Source organism: Acipenser ruthenus, chromosome 12 (assembly GCF_902713425.1).
Source record: "Acipenser ruthenus chromosome 12, fAciRut3.2 maternal haplotype, whole genome shotgun sequence".
NCBI lineage: Eukaryota > Metazoa > Chordata > Actinopteri > Acipenseriformes > Acipenseridae > Acipenser > Acipenser ruthenus.
This window is the reverse complement of record NC_081200.1, coordinates 35,082,402-35,097,018: the sequence shown is the minus strand read 5'-3', so window position 1 is coordinate 35,097,018 and position 14,617 is coordinate 35,082,402. Positions and strand designations below refer to the sequence as shown.

At 36.6% G+C, this 14,617-nt stretch overlaps 1 protein-coding gene across 5 annotated transcripts in view; it reads left to right on the top strand.

Moving 5' to 3' along the window:
- The window catches only part of LOC117417209 (zinc finger protein GLIS1-like), a 95,265-nt gene extending 81,306 nt beyond the window's left edge, over positions 1-13,959 (top strand). For 4 of the 5 annotated variants that reach the window (XM_059034936.1, XM_059034935.1, XM_059034934.1 and 1 more), the window contains 3 exons: positions 9,799-9,977; positions 11,419-11,574; positions 13,393-13,959. In XM_059034936.1, coding sequence (XP_058890919.1) covers positions 9,799-9,977; positions 11,419-11,574; positions 13,393-13,529 — 472 coding nt within the window. In that variant the 3' untranslated portion in view covers positions 13,530-13,959. The remainder of the gene's footprint in view (positions 1-9,798; positions 9,978-11,418; positions 11,575-13,392) is intronic. The other variant, XM_059034937.1, reaches the window with a different exon arrangement.
- Positions 13,960-14,617: the final 658 nt, after the last annotated feature.

Below are 14,617 nucleotides of genomic sequence, written 5' to 3'. Positions count from 1 at the left end.
TGATTTGTGAATTTCTGCTTTGATTGACAGTCCGCCAAGACTCCCTTGCTACATTTTATTTTTCTACAGTTACAGCTGCCGCTGGCGCCTGCTTTTCGCTATTAATAGAAAAAAATACACAGAATGACATTGCACCACAGTTTGGGAACCCCTGTATTAAGTTACTATGAATACTAAACAAAACATTATATATTTGTGTGTGTGTGCTGTGTATATGTATATACAGAGTATATGCGTGCTGCCTCAGTGAATACCTAGTCATACTCTGTTCCAGGGGTGCAGTTTTGTGAACCCCTTAGGTTAACAGGGTGAAATGCAGCTCCAAAAACTCTTAAAAATAGTCCATGTGGACAGATAATACAGTAACATTAGCACAGGAAAAAATGGAGCTTAGGCTTCGGCTACCCAGGGCTAGCCGTCTAAATCAAAAGAGCGTTTTGGTGCTTTTTTCCCACACCTGGCCAACCTCGGATATTCTTGCCGTGGGTCAAAGGTCACTGGGGGATTGTGGGATCATAGTGTCTTGTTTTAATTAAACTGGCAGTAACAAAAAAAATGACAGATAAAAATAAATTTGGTTAAGGAGAACACACCCAAACAAACAAAAATGGCAGGTTTTGTCATTGTGTTTATCATGAATATTTTTTTTGTTTTTTTAAAGAAATGTGACTTCAGACTTTTGACTTGTGTGCTGAAGCAGGGTGAACATTGTTCAATTTAACAGAGTTCTCTGCTTTTGGTGATTTTACAGAAGAGCTTAAGAAGAAAACAATAAAGAAAATGTCATATGCGTGCTTTACCTGTAGCAATTTTCCCGTCGGTTTCTTCTCTACACGGACCTCCTGGCTATGTGATGATGCACTTCCTTTGTAGTCAGTTTGGCTACATTGAGTATGAGATACAAATCCTGTCCAGATAGCCGTGCTCAGCCGCTCGGGCGAGCCGTGGGAACATCCTGTTTTGTTGCCGTGAGCCAGGCAGTAGAAACGGGACATTGGAGAAAATAGTTCCCTGGACCGGGGGCATAAAGTCTGGACTCTGTGCCATCCTGGGACTGCTGTGTGACTGTGTACACACAATATAATACAATACACACAGTGCATAATAATAAAAACAAAAATACTGAGAGTGGGCTTCAGCCTGGTGTTTGGTCTCCCTGTCTTTCAGCACTCATTTTGTTTTTGAACTTTAAATACATTTCTAAATGGAGCCTAAAAGTTGTTTTTTTGGGGTTTTTTTTTTTTTTTTTTTTTTTAATTTTAAATGTGATGACAACACTAATTCCAGTGAATTGCAGTGTTTATGTTTGTGAATGACATTAAAATGATGTGTCTGTGAAGAACAGGAGGAAGAGAAAAAAGTTTGTTTCATTGCGTAATCAGAAAAATCTATCCTGTCAGGACATACAGCAGGCTGGGTATAACATGTCTAGTTGACATGTGCCTGAAGATCCAGCATTTGATTAAAATGTTTAAAGACTGTGGTATACTATACTCTGCCAAAGTCAATATCAGTGCAGTTCTTGTTTTTCCCCAAATGGTTTAGTAAGACATTTAAACATTTTGACAAAATTATCTAACTTGAATGTGCACCAACAGGATCTGACCTCATTACTAAATGTGTTTAGCGTGGCTAAAATGAGGCATTTATAGTCATTTTACTTATTAAATACTAGTGTCATTTCTGTAGCTAATATTAAAATATGCCAGATAAAACCTACTTTAAATACATCCATTTAAATCCCAGCTAGGAAAAGCAGGACGATTCATTTATCCAAACTTAGACCTCAAACAGGATTATAAATGTGTTTTATGTGTATTAGCTTACATGACTAGCAGACACGATGGCTTCAGAAATACTTATTTTGTTAAGGAATTTAGTTATATTCCCAAAAACAAGAATTTAATTTGTTGAAGTAGCTGTTGATTTCTGTGCACTAGACAGCCCTCTTGGCAAAGTACAATAAGATTGTACAGTACTGGAATCTTCAGGAGAAGGATTGAAAGGGACTTCATTATTTATAATTAACAAAACAATTTTCAATTCAACATATTTGGGCTTCAAAAACCAAACTCATTGGAAAGCCAGTATATGTTAATATAGCTGTACTTTAATGAATGGACCTAATGATGTTGTTGTGACTCAGATCTGTATGCGTCATCTCAGGTTTATTGAAACACCCCATGATGCATGTCTGCTTACGAAGCACAGTAAAAAGTCTCCCCTGGTCTCAGCTTCAGTGTCTCTGGAGCCTCTTCAACAGACTACAAAATAAAATTGATCCTGGCATTTCACAGACAGGAAATTGTTCATTAAATTTGGCAGCGTCAAAAATGTAAAACAAAATCGTCTTTACCCAGATTGACTTTTGACAAAGCTGGGTCACAGACAATTAAAATGACCTTCACCAATCCCCTTACAGAGATTGTTACTTATTTATAAAATATTTAGGCAGTCAGACCTGTCAGTCTTGGTTTTCACAGGCTCTAGTTCAGTAGCAGCAGCTTAGAAACAGATAGGAGGAAAAGCGATTTATTATTATTATTATTATTATTATTATTATTATTATTATTATTATTATTATTATTATTATATTTTTTTAAAACATAAGTGCTCTGGCTTTTCTGTTCCATACCACATCATGGATCGTTATTGCTGTGTTACCCGTTTGACAATGTGGGCAATAATCCTTAGACTATCCGTGCACTAGAACGGCCATTTTGAAAATAGCTTTGAAACAGACTTTAAAGTTAGAAGTGTAAAAAGTTGTCGGGATGTTGTTAACAATGAAAAGAAATTATAGGTACGTTATTTAAACAGTTGTAGCAACAGGTGGGGACATGTAGCACTATGTTTTCAGAACCCCACTTCTTACTCTCGTTTAAGACACATGTTTTGTATGGCAAAACTTTTGTACTGTTCCATTTATTTTGCCTTTTAAAACTGCAGGCACCCAAAACCAGTTCATTCTACTGACCAGCAGCTGGTTATGAAGTTAGTATGAATGACCAGAGAAGTAATATACCACAGCCTCTTCCATACATAATCTGAGACGTTTGAGAAGCTCTGAATCCAACACATTTGCTAAGGTGTGGTCTGGTTCATTTACTGGCATGATGTGTAGTAACCATCCTGACTGTGCACAGCTCTGTTGCAGTAAAGCATTTCTCAATTCACATCTGTATGAAAAGATTTCCTCAGCACTGTCTGGTCATAAATTTGTCCCGTTTGAAACTGCACCTAGCAAACGTCGTGCAAGTACTGTACAGCCTGGAGCTGTCACTCAAGTTGTCCAACTCTCTCCTTCACAAATGGGGTGTAAACCACTCTGTCCGCTGGGTTTCTCTAAGCCGTGCGATTAATTAAAGGAAATCTTATCAGAGTCTGATAGTCCTTAAAATAATATACATGCTGTAACTGAAACGGAATCTACCACTTTTCATTGCATTTTGAAAGCCAAGAGGCAGTAGGAGAATTTAATGTGGTGTAATACAAAGTGTACTTTATCTCAGAATGTTTTAATGTTGGTGAATACTAAAAGCACCCCCCTGAGGGGAGTTTATAGGTAATTGTCACTGCCACTGCCACCAGCCCCACAGCTGCCACTTTGACCTGTTCCCTAAGATTGCTGACATATTGTGATAATGAGACTTCCTGGATTCTGCCTTTTTAGATTTTGGCTACATACCATGTAGACAATTATATTCTTAGATTCTCAGGGTCAAGTTTAAATCATGGGTATCGCACAAGAAAAAGTTACCATTCTGTAGCAGAGATTTTACGCAGATGTTTTGTTCAGTCAAGTTTTATTACCGGTTATCCAATTTTAGTATTTTTTTTCATAAATCTTTTTAATATATACATTTTTCTTCAAATTAGTTTTTTTTTAAGATATAGACCATGAAAACAGTTATGGTACAGACAGGCAACATGTAACCTTCTACAATGCACCTCAATCCTGTCCTAAACAGTCTGCCATTAGTCATGGACCTCCCTGTAACATATATTGAGAACTGTGCATAACTTTGTGACATTTTAGTTATCTAAGCCTAAATTCAAACCCATACATCCAAAGAAAGAGGCTTAAATCCCTTCATAAGAAAGAACATAAGAAAGTTTACAAACGAGAGGAGGCCATTCAGCCCATCTTGCTCTTTTGGTTGTTATTGGCTTATTGATCCCAGAATCTCATCACGCAGCTTCTTGAAGGATCCCAGGGTGTCAGCTTCAACAACATTACTGGGGAGTTGGTTCCAGACCCTCACAATTCTCTGTGTAAAAAAGTGCCTCCTGTTTTCTGTGCTGAATGCCCTTTTATCTAATCTCCATTTGTGACCTCTGGTCCTTGTTTCTTTTTTCATGTCAAAAAAGTCCCCTGGGTCGACTGTCTATTCCTTTTAGGATTTTGAATGCTTGAATCAGATCACTGCATAGTCTTCTTTGTTCAAGACTGAATAGATTCAATTCTTTTAGCCTGTCTGCATACGACATGCCTTTTAAACCTGGGATAATTCTGGTTGCTCTTCTTTGCACTCTTTCTAGAGCAGCAATATCCTTTTTGTAACGAGGTGACCAGAACTGAACACAATATTCTAGGTGAGGTCTTACTAATGCATTGTGAAGTTTTAACATTACTTCCCTTGATTTAAATTCAACACTTCTCACAATATATCCGAGCATCTTGTTGGCCTTTTTTCTGCAACCACTGTGTGATTACATTATTAAATGTTAGATCTCAATAAAACTGGAGGTCTTTGGATTAGAACCTGCAGGTTTCTGATGCTCAGGGTTAGTGGAAAATGAGACAGGTCATTTATAAAAGGAGCTTTACTGTCGTAACCAGAAACAGATATGTCACAAAAACTAAATCCATTCTCACAACAGTAAGCCAAGACACCTGAATAATCCATCACTTTGTTTTAAATCCTGGCACGCAGAAGCAGGACGTTGATGTGTAGCCCCAAAGGAGTGTACAGGTGATGGAACAGCAGAGACAAATAACCTCTTGTTACCCATGAATCTTGATTTATACAGTATAAATCTTGATTTACTGTATAACAAAAGCATCTGCTATTAAACTGTTTCAACCGGAGGCAGTAAACTGTTTACTATACTTATAGAACAGAAAAGCATATGTTTCAGATGATGCACTTTACAGATTCAGAGCAACATTGCTTTATGCATCACAGGAGCTTGTGCTAGCCATAAAAATCAATCCTTACCCGGGAACATAAAATGTTTTATCTTTAAAGATGTTGTTGCTTCTTTTTGTTTTGTCATCCGAGTGCATTACATGCATACGCTATGATCTTTAAAGGAGTAGGTATTTTAGGTTAATGTAATAGTTTGAAGGTGTTTAGGTACAATTGCCGGTCTTGCTGACAGAATGTTTTTTATTATTGTTAGAAAGATTTTGGTATTGTGTCTGTCATGAAAACATGATAGTTTCTCTATGATAACAGGATTGATATATGTGTTTGAGCAAAGTGGGTGAGGGGAGGGCATGCAGGCTGGCAGGAAAGAGGACGCACATCATTTTCAGCCCTGCCAGGAATGATGTGGTTGGTTTACATGCCTGCCAGTGCCAACCTGTGGCAAAAACACAAAAGGACAGCAGTCAACCAGCAAACATTATCAGGAGCTACGGTGAGAGAAACCACATGGCTGGTCAGAGTCGGCCAAATCTGGGTTACTCCAGTATGTATTTATGATACAACCGTGTCAAATATATTCATAGATAAAATGGAGCATTGTTTTTCACTGCACATTAGATGGCATTTTACTTCATGCGTGGCAATTACTGTGCACAATAGGCTACAAAACTTGCATATAATGACTGCTGAAGGGACCGTCTGTAAGTGTACTTTTATAGTTTGGTGGTCTTTAGAAAGTTATTTTATCTAGTGTGAAGCGTTCAGCAGATTCATGTACTATTTACCTACAACACTGCAGGGGGTCACAAGGAGGTATCATAAATATTCAGTTACAGGAGTGAAAAGCAGTGAATCTCTAGCTGTGTCACCCTCTATGTAGTGATGCTACTATTTCTTATACAAGTGTCTTCTGTGTACACGTCACACAATGTTAGAAATGCTCCACGTCGGTTCAGCAGCCTTTGCTATCGCAGGCATCTTTCTAAAAACTGTGAATAGTATAGACTCACACAGGGGACTTCACTAAAGACTCTTGTCAGGGAAGCATATTTTGAAAGACTGCAAAACATGAAGATGATCAGCAAGGTAACTACCACTGAAAGATTTGCATTGCATATGAAAGATTCTTCTCATTCCTTCAGAAGAGGCACAGGCACCTGGCAATGATTAGCTTATGATTCATTTTAGCTGCATATAGAGGTTAGTTGTAAAAATATGAACAGTATAACTGTTTCCTGAGTTTGTGCTGACAGCAGGTCTCCAGAGATCCAGCTCTACACAGAAACACATGGCAGCACATTGGGCTACATCCAAAGGCTGGATTAGCAATATTCATTTTAAGTCAGTATGAAGCCTGCATAGCATCTGATATTTATAATGCGTTCCGTATAAATGGAGGAGAGATAGGGCGGATCTGGAGATGAACCAGCCAGTGGAAGAATAGTTAACTCGTAAGGCACTTGTATAGAGATCAATGAAGTTTAGGTTTGAATGTTACTTTTGCATTCATGCTTGGCTGCAGATAATGGGCCCTATAGTTAATATATACAGTATACACATTAGAAACTGTGTGTGTCAGCGAGTTTAATAAATGTATTGTATATTATATTTTAGCCATATACCAATTCCCTTTTTTGTTATTTTTTTTTTTTTTTTTTTTAACATCTTAGGATCTGCATCAGTGCAACATGTGTGAAAGAAAAACAGGCAATGTTACAAAACTAATAATAAACTACTTGTGCACTTGTAACATTCTGGTTTGTTTATTTCTAGTTTGAGAATTTACCTTTTTGCACAGCAGTAACAGCTTGGTAATCTGATCCTTTTAGTTCGACTACTAAAATGACTACAATAATAATAATATACAAGGTACTAGATGTAAATACATTCTGAAAGTAGCAAAAAAGGTGGTGTTAGTAAGATAGTGTTACTGGACAAAAGAAAATCTGAAGAATAAAGCACATTTCTTAGATACAGTATTCCCATATAGCAGGGATTTTCAACCTTTTTTTTGAAACTGTACCCCTTCTGTCTGAAGGTTTCAGTTTAAGTACCCTTACAATTGTTGCTGTACTGAATGGTACCACAGTTGCAATGGTAGGCCAAAATAATCTAATTAACAAATAATTTTTCCCCCTGTTTATTTAATATATAATTTCTCACAACCCTTTGAGCCTGAAAATAAACTTCTGATTTAAGACAGAAACAAGATGCAGTGTTTAGGAATCTCTTCGGAAACACATATTTGCTTTCTATTCATCAAAGCTATTATAAATAATCCAAAACAGTCTCCACTGTAAATGTTTATCACGTTACCATTTACTTCCCAACTCGGCATAATTATGTGTGACATTTAAAATGGTTACAACATCAAAAACATTAACCTCAAGATAAAACTATAATAACTAACAATGATAAACTTCTTATTGAAGCCAACATAAAATGATCGCTTGTCGCTTTTCACTTTCAGCATACCCTTGGTTTCTTCCTTGGTTTTTTTTTTTTTTTTGCGAGTAAGAAATGTATCTATTTTTGACACAAGAAATGATGCACAGGATAATCTGGATGTATCAAACCACCGAAAACAATTTAACCAGCTGCTATTGCTGTTAATAAAAAGCAGTTTATGTTTACCAGTGCATTTACACTTTTTAAAAAAAAAGAAAGATGGTGCTGCAGTGGCAGAATCGCCAGACGGCCGCCTGATTCACCCAGTATCAGAGTGGAAGTCCGCTCATTCAGAATCACGCATGTGTACCAGTGGGTGATCATTTATAAACTGTACTATGCTAACCTTTGAGCTGCTAAACAAAAAATAAATATTTATGCACAGTGGTTTTGAGATAATATATAATACCGTTAAAAAAATAAATTCAAGATCATTATTTTGTATTTCGTTCATTTCTGTAGTTGCTTTTCTGCGTCATCCTGCGTACCCACTATGATCCTTAGAAGTAGCCCCAGGGGTACACATCCCCCCTGTTGAAACCCCCTGCTGTATAGGTACAGAATGTGGAGTCCCACACCCATCCAGTCGGGACAGAAAACTAATCTAGTATTAATTACAACTGCAAGTACTTTCATTCCATTATATAGTTACTGTATACCTAAAACAGTGTCACTGTTTTTTTTTTTTTTGGGGGGGGGGGGGGGGGGGGGTTGGTTTTTTTAAAAGTAGGACCAGAGAAAATACTTCTAACCTGTATCATTTTTTGGAACAAAGTCCTTTTAGTTTTAAAGACACATGCTTCACATATTTTAAAACTTCTGAACCATAGTTCCCCTTATTCCATAATTGTCCGCATATAAGCAGCAATTACCTAATACAGCATTAAAAGGTTATTATAACCATATGGTCAGTAGCCAAGTACAAGCAAAATAACCTTCAACATACTAGCTTGAATACATGTATTTTAAAACGTTTTGTGAGTGGAATTAAATCGATCGTCTCCCAGAAGGTTATATTAAAATTCTTCTTAACTTTAGCCTTGGGTTAGAGGCATCAGAGTCTGTCTGTTATAAGTTGCAGCCATGCAACTTAGTCTGGTTCTGTCCGGTCATTACTTGGGTGGGATACATCCAAAATGACCAAATGTTACAGGGAGTGGTGCTGGTGGTTAAGTAGTAGTTGTCACTAGTCCCTGTGGGACACATCTAATCCACGGGCAGCAGTGTGGAGTAATGGTTACGGCTTTGGACTCTTGACCGGAGGGTTGTGGGTTCAATTCCTGGTGGAGACAATGCTGCTGTACTCTTGAGCAAGGTACTTTACCTAGATTGCTCCAGTAAAAACACAACTGTATAAATAGGTAATTGTATGTAAAAATAATGTGATATCATGTAACAATTGTAAGTCACCCTGGATAAGGGCGTCTGCTAAGAAACAAATAATAATAATAATCCAGTTTAGACAGATCTAAACCCAACATGGCAATGGGAGGTCTCATGCTTGTGATAATCAGGATAGCACATTGAACCTAGAACCAGTGGCTTTCTTTCTGAGATGAACAAGGTTTAAACTCTTAGAATAATGTATTAAAGGCACGAGTGCTTTATTGAAATCAACCAGGTTTCCATGATTTTCTTATTTCTCTCCTTTACTAACTGAACCAGCTTGTGTGTGTAAATGAAAACCAGGAGACAGAATCAAGTTATGTACATAGAAGTGTGTTGTTGTTTACACATTATTAAATCTTAAGAAAAACAGAAATAGGTATGTGATTCAGCAATTTAAAACTCAGAAACAAATATATTTATGCCATGTTTCCTTGCTCCACTCATCCATGCAATGGAAGTAAATGAAGATGTCCACACCAATTGTCTTTTTGGCAACAGCATTAGGTGTGGATATTTATTTAAGAATTGAGTTGAACATTCACTTAACCTTTTAAACTAAAACATTTTGAAAACCCAGCAACAATAATACAATTTAAAATCCGTAAAGCCTCCTGGAGCTAGTTTTCAGACCGTGCTCTGTACAGATTCAGGCCGTGACGTGCACGTTGCACTGGTTTAAAGGGGACGTGTTGAATTATTAGACGCGCTGGGGGTTTTCTCAAAACAACGTGCGAGTTGAAGGGGCTTCAGTAAGTTGCATTTTTGTTTTATTTTGCTTTTTCACTTTTCTGTCCTGGTCTTTTCCTAGGATTGCAACGCCGCTGCTGCTGCCCCCAGGTATCAGCCCAATGAAAAGTGTAGCACCTCCAGCAGCACAAATGGAGAAGCACAGCTCTTCCTCATCACAGGGTCTGGCCCATAGCGAACATCAGCTGGTTGCTCACCAGAAACCTTACCTGCACTTCCAGGACCAACACACCCATGAAGGTACACTCAACATTCACGTCAGTGTAATTCAATACCACTTTTATTTCTGCTGCTCTAAGTGTTTTCCCACTTCGATCCCCCGGATTTATAGATGTGTGTTTTATTGGTGTGGAGAAAGATGATATTCGCTTTTACATTATTGGGTAATTCATTGGACCATTGCACGGCACACAAAGCTCACCCCACTATATTAGCCAAATGTATGACGCACGTTATTAAAGAACAGCAAATCAAATTTAAATAGATTTTTGCAAAAGGAGAAATGGACTGGCAACATTACAGGACTAGCTTGAAACTACCAAGGTGTTTTTAAAAGCAACAGAAAAGCTGGTACAAATTTGCACTCATGCAAAGGCTTAGTGGGTCTGTTCTAATTGTGTTTCTCCTTTGAGCAAACAGCTCAGAGCCAAACAATAGTTTCATATGCAAACATTTAAAAAGGAAAAGAAGACATACTGTTGGCATGTACTTAAAACTAACAATAACAACTTGAAACAATTAGTTTAATTATAGCCATCTGTGGTCAAAATGTGAAAAACACAAAAAATGACAAATATGTATAATACTAACAGCCATAACATAATAAAAAATAATACTGTTATATATGTTTTAGTCATTTTACATATACCGGTACTTGAGAGTTTTGTGACTAAGATGTAGTAGCTGCAAGTCTGGATTTTGTTGCCAGTATAACAAAACTGCCAAAACCACAAGCTGTAGTTTCTTCCCCGTATTATCCTTCAGGAAACAAATGTGCATTGAGAGAGAGTCGGCTTTCAAAGTGCTACAAAGACGACTTTATTGTCACAGAAAAGAAAGAAAAAAAAAGCCTGGTCCCAAGGGACTTAGGAACTGCTTCCTAATTTCTATTAATGTGGTCTCCAAACAGCAAAAGTATCATTTTGATTAAAGTAAAAGTTAAATTACTATCATCATGTTATTGTACACTGGATGCAGTTTGAATTGCTATAAATACATGCACATATGGTGGACATGCAATGTTGCCTCGCATGGCTGTTAGTATGTTTATATGTTGCTAATGAAACATTACTCCACACAAATACACGAATAAAAAGAAGAAAAAAAAAGAAAAAAAAACAGGCACACTAACCCAAAGTGTTTTAGAAACGCTGTGCTGGTGTTGTGAGCTTTTGCCTGATCTGTTGGATTTGTTCATTTAAACATTTACTGCAGAGGCTGCATCTCACTGCATCCATCCTGCCAAGGCATGTTAGTAGTACAGTTCTAGTACTGATTCCATTTCGGTCAGGAAGATACAGTAGGCTGTGTACAGACATATTAGTAGCATCTAAGATCTATCTCAAAGACAGCATGCTGGGAACACTTTCACTTTTTGTATTCAGTAACAAAATATACTTCCTCGCTTTAACTTCATATTGAATAGAGACACTAAGGAGAACATTTTTTTTTCTTCCTATAGGTTACCAAGGGAGCTTTCAGAGTTGCTTCCATTATGGAGACAACTACAGAATTGAACAATCTGTCAATGATGTCAGTTTAGCAGGGGACTCCCATTGCTTTAATCCACATCGACAAAATGGGTATCCCATGAACTCAGCACACTCGGGCTCCACAGGTGAAGTGTGTGATGGTGGTTTAATGTAAATTCTGTACTGTACAAAAAAAAAAAAAAATACATCTATGTTATATACCCGTTGTACTCAAAGACCAGAATTCTCCTGGTATACAAAGCTTCAATATATTTTATTGAAATTTTATTCTAAAAAGTTCAAGTTTTTCTCCATTTTAAATAACTTTTTTCTTTTTAAATTACATACCAAAGGTGACTGACAAACTATTGCAGTTAATTTAATAAAATATATTAATGATATTGGGATCTTTTTGACAACACTGCAGTATAAACTAGATGAACCTAATTGTTGTTATGCCATATATATATATATATATATATATATATATATATATATATATATATATATATATATATATATATATATATATATGGCTATTTTATTTTGATTTTATTTTTAGCCCTGGTTTAAAAAAAGCACACAACACAGCTTTAAACATTACATTTTCATTGATATAAATTTTAAATAAGTTGTACCACAAGTGGCCAACATATCGGTTTCAAGGGCTACTCTTAGTAAGTATTATGTTACACTAATCACTCAATATAGAAGAGGGAATAGACAGGGAGGCTAACCTGTGTGCCAGCACACTTGAAGTGAATGAAAGGACTCCCAGCTTTCTCTACCAGCTGCCTCGTGTGGACTTTGTGCAGCATGACTGCTAAGCTTGTAAAAGAACCTGTGTTACCCTCAACAATAACAACAAGTCTGTAGCCAGTCCACCCCACTGTTACAGGAAAGAAGAATATTAGCTTGTGTATGAAAGACATCATTTTCAACAGACCGATCCAATGATTGCAATTGAAAATAAATACAAAAAATCCATTAAAAATATTCTACAGTAGATACCTGTATTTAATACATTGGTTGCTCAGAAAAATAAACATATTGGACATGATTTTCTGAGTTCTTGCTCCAGTGAAAAGTTTGCAGCATTTATTTTTTTCCACCGTGAAAAACTGGTATTGCTTTAAAACGTGTAATAAACAAAATGAAAGATTCCTATGTTCCTCCATTTGCCTTCAAATTCAGACAGCACCTGGTAGTCATTTCATGTATTGAGTCATGGGGCTTGCTGAACAGCCATGGACAATGTCTACAGGCCTGCTCTCAGCACACCCAGGAAAATAACTGTTGAAACAGTTAGTAATTTGCAAATGAAAAATAAAAGTAGCTCTCGACAGGCAGACAGATAGAGGTGAATTAAAATAGGGGAACCAGTTTGTAACAGGAAAGGAATCGTGAAGATTGTAAGCCACTTGTAATGAAAAGAAGGAAAGGCAATTAAACTGGCAGCAAGAATGGAATGATAAATATACTGCAACCTGACAGAAAAGTGTGGCGGGAGCAGAAAGCTGAGGGTTAGACGCAAGCTTTGCGAGTCGATTCATAATAATATAATAATTTAATTAAGCACGTTTTAAATGTATTTCTTTTTCAGCTTAGGTCAGGGTTTATTATAGCTTACCCATGTACAATACAGAGGTACAAAATATTTGAAAAACCTTCAGTATGGTGCACATGACTGAATGGGAACCCCTGACCCTTATGTAAAATACAGATTCCCTGTTTTGGTAATTATTGTAAAACAAACAATTCCAAGTCAATGCTATTCTGGCTGCCCATATGCTGGCCTTACACCCTGTCACCAGTGACATAGCAGATATTATCTGTGCTCTGAGCAAGGACAGTGTGATGTTAGGTGGTAACAGCTGGATAGAAAACAAAGCCATGCATATATTATCTAACAATGTTCAAGGTAACTTGGAAGATGACGACTTTTTTTTTTTTTTTTCTTCCAGGTTTCGGTATGGTCCAAGAAATGCAAAGTGGCTCTGGACAGGAATTCTCCCCTACCTCTGAAGAAAATGTGTTTTTTCAAGTTGGAACTTTTGATCGCTGTTTGAATCAGATCTCTTCAGTCTACACAGGGACTTGAAAAGAGATTTTAACCCTGGGTCAGGGGACACACCTGCTGTTTAAACCCTAAATTGTATCAATGAGCTTTCTGTTTTTATGAAATTAAATTCTATGTTGTTGCTGTTGTTCTACATGCTATTTGTTTTCTTTCACTGCCGTGGCACTCCATAGATATCTGCTTTTTAACTTCAATAGATTTTTAGTTTTTAAAAAATTGCTGTGACGTTTTATTAAACTTTTTTCTAAAACATTTTCTTTTTCTTAATTGTAGAGAGCATGTTTGGTATACTTTGGCTTGGAAACACCTTAAGAATGGGACTTTTTAACACCTGCTACCTGTTCATTTGAAATGCTGCAAAATGTATAAAAATGTACAGTTTGTTTTAAACAATAATCCTAAAATGTTTACATATTTTCAAGTTTTTAAAGAAATAAAATGGATTCAAGAAGTTGCTTTGTTACATGCATATGTCTTTATTGTATGATGTACAATTTTATGTAAAATTTTATGTTTGCCTTTAATATATACTGAATAATAATAATACATTTATGGATCTGTATTTCAAGTAGACCTAAAAGACATCATATATTTTTAGCAAAGTATTTCAGTTTTCTGCAGCAAACTTCATTTGGTTTAGGATAATTTGCTTTTCCACAGTGTTATGGAGCTCTAAGATGAGAGACTGTATCTGCCAGAGCTGGTTACACACAATATGCAAAGGCTTTAATGTATATTCATATTTTCAGTGTTTATTTTTCAAACTGTAAAATTTAAAACCTACTAAGATTATCTGAGCAATTCCTGCTATTCTGTGAGATGACAGAATTAGCTGCACTTGGATTTTAGCGGAGTTTAGGAAGCCAAAAAAGGGTCAAAGGGTGATTTTTTTCTGTTATTAGATCCACATGGGGCAGCGTTTTTGTGTAAAATTGACATGTGCATATGTGTGCTGGGTAGTGAAATGTGCTCAAACGAAAATAGCTTTATTTATAAGAATCTTTAAAGTGTTGAAAGGCTAAACTGTCAATTCTGGCATTTTTATAAACTGCAGAATTAACATTCATGTTCCTAGAGAAAACGAAATGTACCGTATTTAAACAAAAGTT